General features: G+C 35.3%; 2 protein-coding genes across 3 annotated transcripts; both read left to right on the plus strand.

Annotated features, from left to right (window-relative positions):
- Positions 1-411: 411 nt before the first annotated feature.
- LOC108192894 (probable inactive leucine-rich repeat receptor-like protein kinase At3g03770) lies at positions 412-5371 on the plus strand. Of its 2 annotated transcripts, XM_017359421.2 has the most exons (9): positions 412-748; positions 1456-2802; positions 2997-3130; positions 3408-3648; positions 3774-3979; positions 4062-4111; positions 4272-4383; positions 4557-4838; positions 5008-5371. In XM_017359421.2, exons 2-8 carry the CDS (start codon positions 1464-1466, stop codon positions 4824-4826), a joined length of 2352 nt encoding a protein of 783 aa, XP_017214910.1. In that variant the 5' UTR covers positions 412-748; positions 1456-1463; the 3' UTR covers positions 4827-4838; positions 5008-5371. The 2 variants fall into 2 exon arrangements, with proteins under 2 accessions (XP_017214910.1, XP_017214914.1); XM_017359425.2 differs by lacking the exons at positions 4557-4838; positions 5008-5371 and having other exon boundaries at positions 607-748; positions 4062-4129.
- Positions 5372-5855: 484 nt separating this feature from the next.
- On the plus strand, positions 5856-11565 carry LOC108224545 (uncharacterized). The gene is made up of 10 exons (XM_017399196.2): positions 5856-6099; positions 6889-7105; positions 7261-7418; positions 7522-7667; positions 8264-8326; positions 8419-8511; positions 9116-9277; positions 9942-10033; positions 10587-10765; positions 10981-11565. The coding sequence occupies exons 1-10, from the start codon at positions 6021-6023 to the stop codon at positions 11298-11300; spliced, it is 1509 nt and encodes a 502-aa protein (XP_017254685.1). The 5' UTR covers positions 5856-6020; the 3' UTR covers positions 11301-11565.
- The last annotated feature ends 1145 nt before the right edge of the window (positions 11566-12710 follow it).

Raw genomic sequence — 12710 nt, forward strand, 5'->3', positions numbered from 1 at the left:
CTGTCTATGTATCTTTATATCCGTGACTGTGCGGTCCTCTCTCATGACTCATGACACTGAGAAAGGCCAACTCCCAATTATTACATGTGATATCTCAATACTGTCTTCAACTATTTCTTCAACTTTCTCCTCTTTGACTGCTGTATATGTATGCATCTTAAATGATACAATCACAACTAATCTGTTGCGGAACTATGTTTTTTAAAATAAAACCCGAGCTAAAATAGTATTCACTCCATCCGAAAAAGAATGGATTCTCACCAATTTTTTTTATGTATTTCAATGTGTTCGGAAGATGTACTTAATAAATAGTGGCACTTGCTAATCAAGTACAAGAACTATTATAAGCACACTTTATGAAGGTACATAGTGCCAGAGGTAAAAATGAACTCACATGCTCACTGTTCCCAGAAGAAACCATACATAGTAATAGGTATAATAATACAAGTGTTATTGAGTAGAGTTAAATATATGGCGCCAGCATCAACTGCTATCTGCTTATAGTGAACCCGTGTCACTAGTTTGTCTCTTTTGTTACCCTTCATTTGCATTGTTTTGATATCTTCCTCCACTCCACCTTATCTGCAGCACACTCTTTCATTTTCACACAAAACATCCGGATTCACCAGTTTTTAAGGTCCAAATGCTAGCTTCTCTTTCTCAATAAAGGCCATAATAGCTAGACAGAGACATGGCTCAAACTTCTTAGTCCTTTTTTTCACTTTTGTGCTGGGGAGGAAAAAGCTTGGTAAGTAATCTTTTCTTGTGCATGTGTGTGTTTAAGGTTAATGCTAGCTACTTTTTCTTTGTAAAGTTTGAGCAGAGTATGTGGTGGAACTCTTACTGAAAAGCAAATTTCAAGTATATTAAAATGGTTGGTGGTCATATTACTTCATTTCTAAGTACTACACCTGCAATTTTTTTGTTTTAGTCTCAACTAGGGCTCTGATATACTCAACATTCCCCACACACACCAAACTAATGTTTTAATCCCCAATACAAGGTTTAATCTGGTTCTGCATTTGAAACAGAGGCAAGCTTTTTATATAGTTGGACTTCAATATTATCTCTGGCTTTGCTTCCTCCGTAGATTATGCATTGTAAATACTGCATTTTGTTATAAATTGTTGGATTTCTAATTAACTATACATTGAAGTATTCTGACAGTGCTCTAGATTGTTTTCAAGTGTTTAAATAATCCAACTCCAACTGTCCAACTACATGTGCTTTGTTTTATCTTACCTTTTCACAATAGCAAGTAATCATAATTGCAGTTTTTTTTTCTTGATCTTCAATATTATATTCTGCATGTGCTTTGTTAGTGGATCTTAATATAGTACTTCAGGAATCTTCAGGTTTTATTTTGTTTCTAATACTTATTAAACTGGTGTTGATTCAAGAATTTGTTCTTTCAACACTAATATATTTGGTTCAACTGCAAACATTGTGTTGTAGATTCTGAAATGATTGCGAGTTTTAGCCATGCAAGACTTCTGCTTCTCCTTATGTTTGCAAGCTCGATCTGCTACTCGGAGCAACTATCATCGTCGCAAGCCCAGACTCTTCAAAGAATTCAGGTCCTTCTCAATTTTCCAAGTGTACTAAGCAGCTGGAATAACAACACAGATTTTTGCAATATTGAACCAACTCCAGCGGTTACAGTTATATGCTATGAAGATAGCCTGACACAGCTGCACATTATTGGGGAAAGGGGGGCTCCTCCGTTACCTCGGAATTTTTCTATTGAATCTTTTTTTACTACACTTGTGAGGCTTCCTAGCATAAAGGTCCTCACACTGGTTTCCCTTGGAATGCGAGGTCAATTGCCTAGCAAGATTTCACGTTTAGAGTCGCTGGAAATACTTAATATCAGCTCAAATTTCTTTCATGGAGCGATCCCTCAAGAAGTTTCATTGTTAAGAAACTTACGCACACTTATACTTGATGAGAACTTGTTCCAAGATAGACTTCCAGATGGGCTCAATAAATTGTCACTTTTGGCTGTTTTAAGTATTAGGAAAAATAAGCTAAATGGATCACTCCCAGAATCTTTAGGTAACTTAGAAAACCTCAGAGTTCTTGATTTGTCGCATAACAGATTAGCAGGTGAGGTGCCTGATATAAGCAGTTTGAGGAACTTACAAGTGCTTGAGTTGGAAGATAACCTTCTTGGACCTCAATTTCCTAAAATTGGAAGCAACAAAATAATTACTCTTATATTGAGGAAGAACAAGTTCATCTCTGGCATCCCAGAAAAGGTGAACTCTTTTAGTCATCTTCAACGGCTTGATATATCTTTCAACAGATTTATTGGACGGTTTCAGTCTTCTTTGCTCTCTCTGCCATCAATCACTTATCTAAATATAGAAGGAAACAAATTCACTGGAATGCTTTCTGAAAACATGTCTTGCAGTTCCCAACTTGAACTAGTGGATTTAACTGGAAATTTGTTGACCGGAAGATTGCCTAGCTGTCTCCATTATGAAGCCAGAACCAGGATTGTTTCTTATGCCAGAAATTGTTTAGTTGGTGAGGACAAAAGCCAGCATCCAGTGTCCTTTTGTCGAAATGAAGCTCTGGCCGTTGGAATTGTACCTGATCATCCCAAGTCAAAACAACCATCCAAGACAGCGCTTGCCTTGAGCATATCTGCAGGGATTGTTGGGGTTACTGTACTGGTCGTTATAGTCTTCTTGACCCTCAGAAGAGTACGTTCAAAGGGGATGGTCAAGTCACCTTCAACAAGATTAATACAAGAAAATGCATCAGTAGGGTACACCTCAAAGTTTCTTCAAGATGCGAGTAAGCTCATCTTATACACTCACTAATACCTTCTCTGAATTTAAATCAATATATACTATATTGCTGATTAATAAGTTTAAGCCAGCCAATATATCAACCACTAGCTTTTTATTTAGGTAGACTAGAATAAGTCTTTGTAATTGCTTGAATGTAACTCAAAGAAAATTTTAATTGTTCACCTATTGTTCCCGCAGGGTATATAACTCAAGCAATGAAGCTAGGAGCACTAGGTGTTCCAGCTTATCGAAATTTTTCACTGAAAGACATTGAGGATGCAACCAATAACTTTGATACATCAACTTTACTAAATGAAGGTTCATACAGTCAGGTGTATATCCTGTCTTATCATATCATATGCTATTGTTTTTCTTCATGTGTTCTTTTCTAATTCTCTAGTGTGTGCTATATAATCTCTATTAAGCAAAATAGCATGTGATAGTTAAATAGAGTATGTTACAAATGCATTCTAAATTCTTGTTCCATTGTAGGCAGGGACTGTGCTGAAATTGATGTGCATGCTCATGATATTAGTGAAATTTTTCTTGAGCTAGTAGACTATACTATTCTTGTTACATGTAATAAGCATGGATTTCTTCATGATGCAGATGTACAGAGGTGAACTGAGGGATGGTTCCCACATTGCTATTAGGTGCCATAACATGAGCAGAAGGGACAAAAGTCAGAGCTATATGAACCATATAGAGATATTATCAAAACTAAGACATCAGCATTTGGTCAGTGCTCTTGGCCACTGCTTTGATTATCACTTGGATGATTCAAGTGTCAGCAGAATATTTCTCGTATTTGAATATGCACCAAATGGGACGTTAAGGGACTGGATATCTGGTAAGTAACTATGATATTTTACAGGGCCTGTTGGTGGAATATATAGGACAAGATCGCAAATAATAGCCTCCGCTTTTGCACTGCTAGTCAAATATAGGCACTCATCCAGTTTGTTTTATCTGCAGAGAGACGTGATAACCAATCGTTAACTTGGTCCCAGCGCATAGCAGCTGCAATAGGGGTTGCTAAGGGTATCCAATTTCTTCACGCAGGAATTGTGCCAGGTGTATTCTCAAATAAATTGAAGATAACAGATGTTTTACTGGATTTGAACCTTGTAGCAAAAATCAGTAGTCACAATCTGCCGTTGTTGAAAGAATATATGGGGAAGGTATGAGAAAAGGTCATATATGCTCTCTTAATAGCATTTTTTTTTAATGTTTTCAGTTTATGTCATGATTTACATCTAACAGGTTGGCAGCCAAATTTCATCTGTTGGATCTAAAGAAGTTGACACTGCAAGGTCTATATAATTCACTTGGTACACTTTAAGCGTTATGATTTGCATGTTAGATCAAGCTAAAACTAAAAAAACAGTGATTTCATGCTACACTAAGTAATTAAGATAAAAATACATATGCCTATTTCTACAACTGATTAATTAAGATATCTGTTGTCTCTAGGATTGCGTATCAGGGGAAATCGGATATATATGACCTCGGAGTGATATTACTAGAGATCATTGTGGGAAAACATATCAATGGAAACGGGGAAGTGGATATTTTTAGACCCCAGGTAAGACTTAAAATCTAATTTAGCAAGGCTATGCCTCATTGTATAAGGGTCATGTGTTTGAATCTTCACGCCCCTCCCAGATTACCAGAAATCTAATGCATTGAAAAATTGAAACGTACCCAAAAACACGATGAGTAAAAGAAATTTTTGCTTCACTGGCCGATGCTATGCAGTTAGAAGCAAGCACAGCAGCTGATATTGCAGCTCCAAATGGCGTGGTGGATCCAGCAGTTCAAGATTTATATACTGACGAGTCATTGAAGACGGTGATGCAGATATGCAGTAGGTGCTTACATAAGGATCCAGCTGAAAGACCCTCTATCGAGGATGTGTTGTGGAATTTACAGTTTGCAGCTCAAATTCAAGACCCCTCCCAGAGCATCGAAGGGTCCCCAGCCTCTCCAAGTACTCAACCTCCACGTTTACAAATGACTATCAAATAGCTGCAGCTTTAGGTACTCCATGCTCTTCTCATTACACTTTCAAACGACATATTTGCATAAAATCATTCTAGTATGACATCGTTTCAATTTGCACAACAAACAAACTTCTTTTCTTCTACTTACATGGGATGAGGGCTTCATCAGTCGCTCAGAGATGCCTTGATCATTTTTGTGTAAACAGGTTTACGAATATAGATATGCCTTCAGAAGAGGAAGAGCAAAAGGTGTGGTATTCAACATTGCTGTGGAGATATTTAAATATTCACACCACTCCTTCCTTTGTAATATTATGCAGCAGATGCAAATCAGCTAGTTTTCCAATCTTTAGTGCCTGATAGTACTTGTGTTCTAGGACTAGTTAGTCTCCATGAAAGTGTATGTCAGCTCTTGTTAGGATGCTAGGAACAAAATAAAAGCATACCAAGTTTTTCCCATTTGTATATTATAAGTTCCCCTGTTACATGAGCTCAGTGTGTTCTAACTTCAACAATCATTGAGGACAAAAATTAAGTTTCTTCATAATCGTAAGAAGGGTTCTTGTGACATGACATGTATCACCGCAGAGGCTGGGCAAAATATTGAGGTCCTTTGCAAAATTTTAAATTAGGATCCTATTTTTTATTTAATTTTTACTTTAATTTAAAATTAAATAATTTTTTAAATAGACGCACATTATAAACAAGAGTTATACTCAAAATTCAAAATTCACGGATAGTAAAAAAGTAACAAGAATCTCTCATTCCTTTCTTTTCCTTTTTTCATCTGTTATTTATTTAATAAATTGTACTGTATTGATTTATTTAACACTCATGTACGTGTGATTTAAACCGGAAAATAAGCAGAAAATATAAAAATAAACACCGTAAGCAGAAAATATAAAAATAAACAGTACATATTAAACTGTACATATTTATGTGAAATATAAAAATATAATTTAAGAATTTGATAAGCTCCGTAAGCAGAAAATATATTATAATTCTCTCCTCATAATTGATAATACTAATACTAATGAGTTTAATAAATAACAGCGGATTTGACAAAAATAAAAAGAATTAGGGGGATGAATCGAAAACTTGGCGGTCGCAACGCAACGCGTCGCGTAATTTTGAAAACGGAGACGACGAGTACGCAACTTATATAAACCGGCCACTAAACAATCACAATCTATTACTGATTGAATCCTCCAAGACAGTGATGAAAATCTCGTGGGCTCGTTGTATTCTCTTTACTCTCTTCGTCGCACTTTGGATCTCTACATGCTCTTCACTCAAAGGTGACTTTTTTATTAATTAGGGTTTTAAAGTTCGCTTCTTTAACTCAAAACCCTAGTTTTGTTATAATTTGAGTTGTTTGATTATGTTTGTAATTGAGGATTTTTTTAATCATGATTTTTGTGGGAATTGATTTGTATTTGTGTTGGTTTGTTGGAATATGAGAATTTGAGTATTTTTAGTGAAGCTGAGAGTAGGTTCTTGAAGGATTTATTTGAACCCAGAAGTGCTTATGTTTCTCATTAGCCTAGTTAAGAGCCAGAATGCTTTGTATACAGTTGATTGCTACACTATGAAAGATGTCTTTATTTCACCCTTGAAAGAGCTATCCTCATTTCACCCAACTCTCCCAAGAAATCCTTTTCCTCAATCTTACCCAATGAACTACTGAGTCCTCTTTGAGTCCGTTAAGCAATATTCCGTGGATTTTTCGAATCTATTTTTTTTTTCTGGGTAGGTAATGATTTGGTGCAGTTTTGATATTATTAATTCAGTCCTGTAGTTCTAACAAAGATTGATAGGGATAAAGTTTTGAACATTGTTTTTATCTTCGTTTTATTAACTGATTTAGGTGAGGGAAATAATTTTGTTAACACTTCTATGGTGGTTTTGTTATATTTCTGAGTAAACTTTAAATTGCTTCAGATAATAGTCATCTTATTCAATCAGGAGAAGGGGAGTTGACACATCCTATCAATTTAATGTATTGAAGAAATTTGTTAATACAGAAGTTTTGGACTTTTAGGAATTAAAACTAATGACATGTGCTGGCTCATTGTTTGATATTTCAGGTGTTGATGTGGAGAATCCAATTGTAAATTTTACTCCCTCTTTCCTGGTACAACCTTCTGGAGAATCAAAAGATACTTTATCTTGTGATCGTATCAAGATCTCTGGCAAATCAAGAAGAAAGCTTGATAGTTATGCCAATGCATATCGGGTTACTTTGGTCCCATCTGTAGTCATCCCTGAGACATTGCATTCTAAAATTCAGATCTGTTTTCACAAGTAAGAACAAACCTTCCTTTATGCTTCTATGTAGGAGTCTTCCATTAATAATGGTCTTGTTTATCTCATAACTCTGTAGTTGCAAATTTAATTCTTATATAAAAGCTACAGATTCAGTCAGGACAATGTTCTTAATTTAGTTTTCTTTGGGGCAGGAATGCATCACTCGGGTCATGCCAATGTGAAAATGATAATTGGAGAAGTGTGCAAAATGGTCTGTGGTACTCTGTCATGTCACCTTATGAGGACAAATTCCTTGATGTAAGATTTACTGGCAAAGTACTTGGGTCTGTCACAGTTACCCTTGAAGAAGGTTGGACACCTTTTTATTACTGATTACCTTTAAATTGTATATCTACTTAATGTGTCACCTTTATCTCGTTTGAATCTTTACCCTGAACCTCTTTGTTTTGCAGATTTTCAGCAATGGCGTGTTGTTTGTCTAGCAGTGGGGTTTGTGTTACAGCTGTTGGCACCTATTGTCAGCAGTTGGGTTCCATTTTACTATAGCAGTTCAATGGCTATCGGGATTTTCCTTGTTGTCATTATTCTACTTTTTCAGGTATCTAGTTTGAAATGTTTTATTGAATACATTGCACTTTTCTTCTGTGTTTCTGACCTACATTTTTCTGCATGTAGTTGTAACTTCTATGCATAATATGATTCACTAATGTGCTTTTTATATTTAGAAAAAATTGAAGAATCAGCGGTTTTTGGATTGCTTAGATTTCATCTTGTTTTTACTACTTCAAATTCTATTTTCCTTGTTGCCAAATACCATGTCGTTTGAATAAAGTAGTGAATGATATACTGGGATAAGCGGGATGGATTGCCAGAGTGTGTGTGTGTGTGTTTGTGTGTAACAGTTGGTTTAATTTGCTTTTAATTTTTGAAGTCCTAAAAATACTGTATAAAAACATGCAATTTGAGAATACTGCGTTAGAATATATTCATATGCTTATATGGAACAAGACAGAAAATTTTATTCTTCCCAATACATTAGTACCATGTTTGGAAAAACAACTAAAGAGTATGTCGAACACATTTATTATTGTTTTTGAATAATTAAATTCGAGGAAATTTCATTTTTTTTGTTCTTCTATAAATAAATAGCAAAAAATTGCATATTGATGTACTTGTGTTTGCATCACCTTATAGGGAATGAAATTGTTACCTACTGGCCGGAAAAATTTCCTCTACCTGTCCATATACACATCAGTTGTAAGTGCCTTTTGCTTTTACTTAATTATATTTTTTATTTTTTAATTATGAATTTATTTTCTGTTGCTAACTTATCTTTATTTCTATGTCAGTTCGGAGCAGGATCCTACTTGCTACATCAGTTTTCAATAATGATCAATTCCATTCTTCTTAATTTTGGATTCAGTGAGGAGATGCACAATCCTGTAAGTCATTAAATAGGCTCTTCCTCCCCTTAATTTTATATTATCCTATTTATTCTTCCCTCACAATAAGCAACAAGCTGGGTACAGAAACTTAAAGCCATAAGATATTTTTGAAACCTGTGGTCTGCATGCAGAATGTCGATAGTGCGCATTTGATTATCAGCCTTGGAAGGTGTTCCTTGTTTAATTTAGTTCTCAGGGAAAAACATATAAAATGAACAGACATCATGATCCCCAAGTCATGGAACTTTAAATGTAAAATTTAAACATTTAAAGTGCGGATTCTGCATACTCAAGAATTTTTAAACTAGACATGTACGTCCATAACATTGGTCAATCCATTAATTTGAGGGTCTTAGAGGACCTCTCTCAGTGATGCAAATATTTGAAGTTGAGGACATTACAATGAAGAACTGCAATTGACTAGTCAACTTGGGTTTCAGTATGTAGAATTTACAATTTAGTTAAAAATATTAAATATGTAAGAAATTTAGCTGTGCATATTCCTTTTTGTATGTAATTAACTTTTCCTTTTAACTATTCTCCAGTTTTCAACTGGATTTACTATTATGAGTTTGTTACATATTTGTCTGTTGGGCCACAGGTTTCTCTTCTTGTGGGGCTTTTGATTGGTCTTGCTGGAGCTGCTCTAGGGTTATGGCTTGTGCGGAAGTTTGTAATTTCAGATGATGGAAGTGTGGATGATGGCGTAGCTCAGTTTGTGAAATGGGCCATGCGCTTAGTTGGCTTTACGTGTGTTTTCCAGGTGATTTACTTGTGTAATCTATTTGTTAAAATTGCCGTGCTGAGGTATTAGAGACCTTGTAGTTCTCGGTCTTCCTGCATTACTATTTAACTTTGCTTGAGCACTATTAGAAAAGATTCTTCTTAGTTACAAGAAAGGCAAAAATGTTTGCTTTCTGGGTAAGCAAGTTTTTTCTCACCTTGTTAGGGTTCATATAATCTTAGTGGTTGGAAATATAATCTGTCCTGTTGTTGTCCCGATTCTATTCTGGTGTTGAGAAATGATATATCTAGCGGTTTGTTTACAACTGAATAATTACACAAATTTATGGCTCTATTATTACGAGTCGAGTTCTTAAATAGATTAGGTAATATAATAATTTGACAATGTACTATATATGTGTGTCTCTTACACAATATATGTAGAGAACAGCAGCCTACTTGCGTGTAAATCTCTTTGCCATGGATTGTAAATATACCTTGCTGTATGCATATAGACTACAACCAACATGATTTACTTGTACAGAGTAACTTTTTTGTTGCTTGTAACCTGTGATGGTTAAATGTGCATTCTATTAAACCTGCCTAAATTATTGCAGCCTTATATGTATCATGATATTTGTTATTCCTTCAAGAAAAATTGCAGTATTTTATTTAGTTAAGAACCAGTTTTTGTTTTATTGCAGAGCACACTGGATACATCTTTGGCATTGACAGCACAGGGCATTTGTTTGATGATCTGCTTGGCATCTACTCGTTTCAAGTGGAAGAACCTAGAGTAAGTTCTATATTGACCCAATTTTAACTTCTCCCTGATCTAAACTAAGAAGACGTGTAATACCATTGTTTAAGAAAAATTGGATATTCCATTCTTCATTTAGTAAAACCTTTGCAAGATAGAAGGAGAAAAAATCATGGATTTAATTAGCAAACAACAAAAAATCTTGGATTATACCTCTACGTCAGCTTGCCCAATTGTAGTGGGAGAGTGTTTCCATAGGCAGAGTGAGACTGTGAGGTTTTATATATTTATATTTGAATTTTAATTCTTGTAAAAAATTTGAAGAACTGACCAGCTTAACTTGAAAATCAGTTCGATATTTGTGTGAACATGTTTGTGAAGCAGAATAATCTATTCACCCCTGATAAAGTGTAAAATCTTTAGTCTCTTTTTAAGAAATTCGAATAGATGTCTGTGATTGGTAAAGCAAATTAGCGTATTATTAGTATTTTACAAATCATAAATTGACGGAGTTGAGTTAGAAGTATACAGGGTGATTTCTAGTATTATGTTATCCTCAAAATATTGGGTGTCGCTATTGTGCTTGTAGGCATTTCTCATTTCATGGAAATAAAAGCCCTCGGGAACCAACTCGTGGACGAGCAACGACGAAGCAAACTCGGGCAGAATTCTTAAGTAGGCCAGGAACAACTAATCGTCGTCAAAATCTCTGGAACAGCGGGAATAGTCCAAGGAATTCAGCCAAATGGATTGATTCTCCTGTTAAAGGTAAACTTACTTTCGACTACATCTTATCTTCGTTGTACCTTCTCAGGTCCCTTATCTTGGAAAGATATACGTTTATTTCATAATAATTTGCAAAATAGTTGTGCAGGATCAGTATGCCTTTTTAAAGATCTCTTTTGTAATTAATGATTTTTTTCCATTCACATGCGCACACACATGTTTCATAACCTTTCCTTTGTTTGATCATGCCTTTTCAGGTTTGGTTTCCCCTCCATCGACGAAGACAGAAAATCAGCAAGACTTTTATTCAACCTTCCACAAAACGCCAAACAGAAAGAAATTCTCTAAGCAAGAATGGGAAGAATTCACCGAGGAATCTACGCGGCAGGCTCTGGCTGATTGGGCATCCTCTCCTGAGTTCACAGATTGGATTGTTAAGAATGCTGATAGAGTGAAAGTTGTTCCAGATGAAAGTTCTGATGATTCGCTGGGTAGTGGATCAGACTCCACTGACGAGGCCGCTGTGGAGACCAGCAATAATGGATTTGGTTTCTCCAAATGGCAGCAGAGAAAGTAGATAACTGAGTAAAGAGCTGTTAATTCACGTCAGTTAATCATTCCTCAGTATTTGAGGTGATTATAGGTTGTTAAATGACATAGAAGTAGAGGTAGAATATGTTAGGTGATTGGTAATTGTCCTTGCCTAGTGTTGCTCATTCGGGTACCATGCTAGCAATGATGCAAATGTGCATCTATGATAAATTCATTGTAAAACCTTCATTTTTAAATTTTAATGCCTGTAAGTAAAAATATATTGTGTTTAATCGTAAACCTTTGATCAACTCTGGAAAATTGCATCTCATGTATTGTAGAAGTATTCTTGGTGGGAAGGGGCAAACACTTCCAGGGCCGTCAGATCTATATTTCAAGGGTTCAGATTAAAATTTCATTTTTTTAAGTATCCGCTATAATTTTTCGCGGAAAGAGAAAGTCTCTATCCGTGGAAAATTATAGCAGATACTTAAAAAAAAAAAAAATTCAATCCCAACCCTTGAAATACATATCTAATGGTATGGTAATGGAGCTGTGTGTTAGATAAGACCGACAACTGACCAAAACCCTTAGAAAAATCAGTGAATAACCGTGTGTGTAGCAGTAGCATTATATGTGGCCGTTGTATCGCCGCAATGGTATTTATTTCCCCAACAAAACAAAGACCAACTGTTGATAGATATGCTGGGTTGGTGCAGGAAATAATGAATTTGTAGCAATTTCATAACTTTACTTCAACTCCATCTCTAAGCATGCTTCTTTCAACATGTCGCCATTGTATTTAATATTTTAGAAAATTGTCAGGGAATTAAAAGAGGAGGAAATTATATTCTCTCGTCACCACTCCACGATCTTTGAGCATAAAGAACTTGAAATATAAAGTACAGGGTCTGCTTATTTTTTTAAGAAAATATTAAAACACGGACTCGTAACCTTTTTCACGTATATATATTTTCTTAACAATCCGGCACTATTTCTCGTATTCGTAACATTTGCGGGTGGGCTCAGGCATTTGACTTTTTCTTTAAACAAAAGTTTTAAAAGTTTTTTAAGGAATATACAGACCCGTGTTGACATTCCATATGCCTGTTAAATTAAATTTACTCAATAGCAGATACTACTCGATTAAAATAAGCCTGATTCAAATTTCTAATAACGTGTGCAAATGCTTCAAAGTTTCGTAGTTAGCCTACGTACATCACAAGCCTCCAACTTACTTAGCTGTCCGCGTTGATTTTTCATAGTATATGGATAATCTTGCTTTAATATATGTTAAAACCTACTTAAATTTACTAATAGAAATTTGATTTTTTTAATGTGTGTTTATGTACACATATTACGTGCGGAATTTTATAAATTTGACTTATCGATTGTCTGTATCGAATCAGAAGAAATGAAAAAGCTGCACATGCGCAGAGGCACCGAGGAATATTGG

Source organism: Daucus carota, chromosome 6, assembly GCF_001625215.2.
Source record: "Daucus carota subsp. sativus chromosome 6, DH1 v3.0, whole genome shotgun sequence".
NCBI classification, from domain to species: Eukaryota; Viridiplantae; Streptophyta; class Magnoliopsida; order Apiales; family Apiaceae; genus Daucus; species Daucus carota.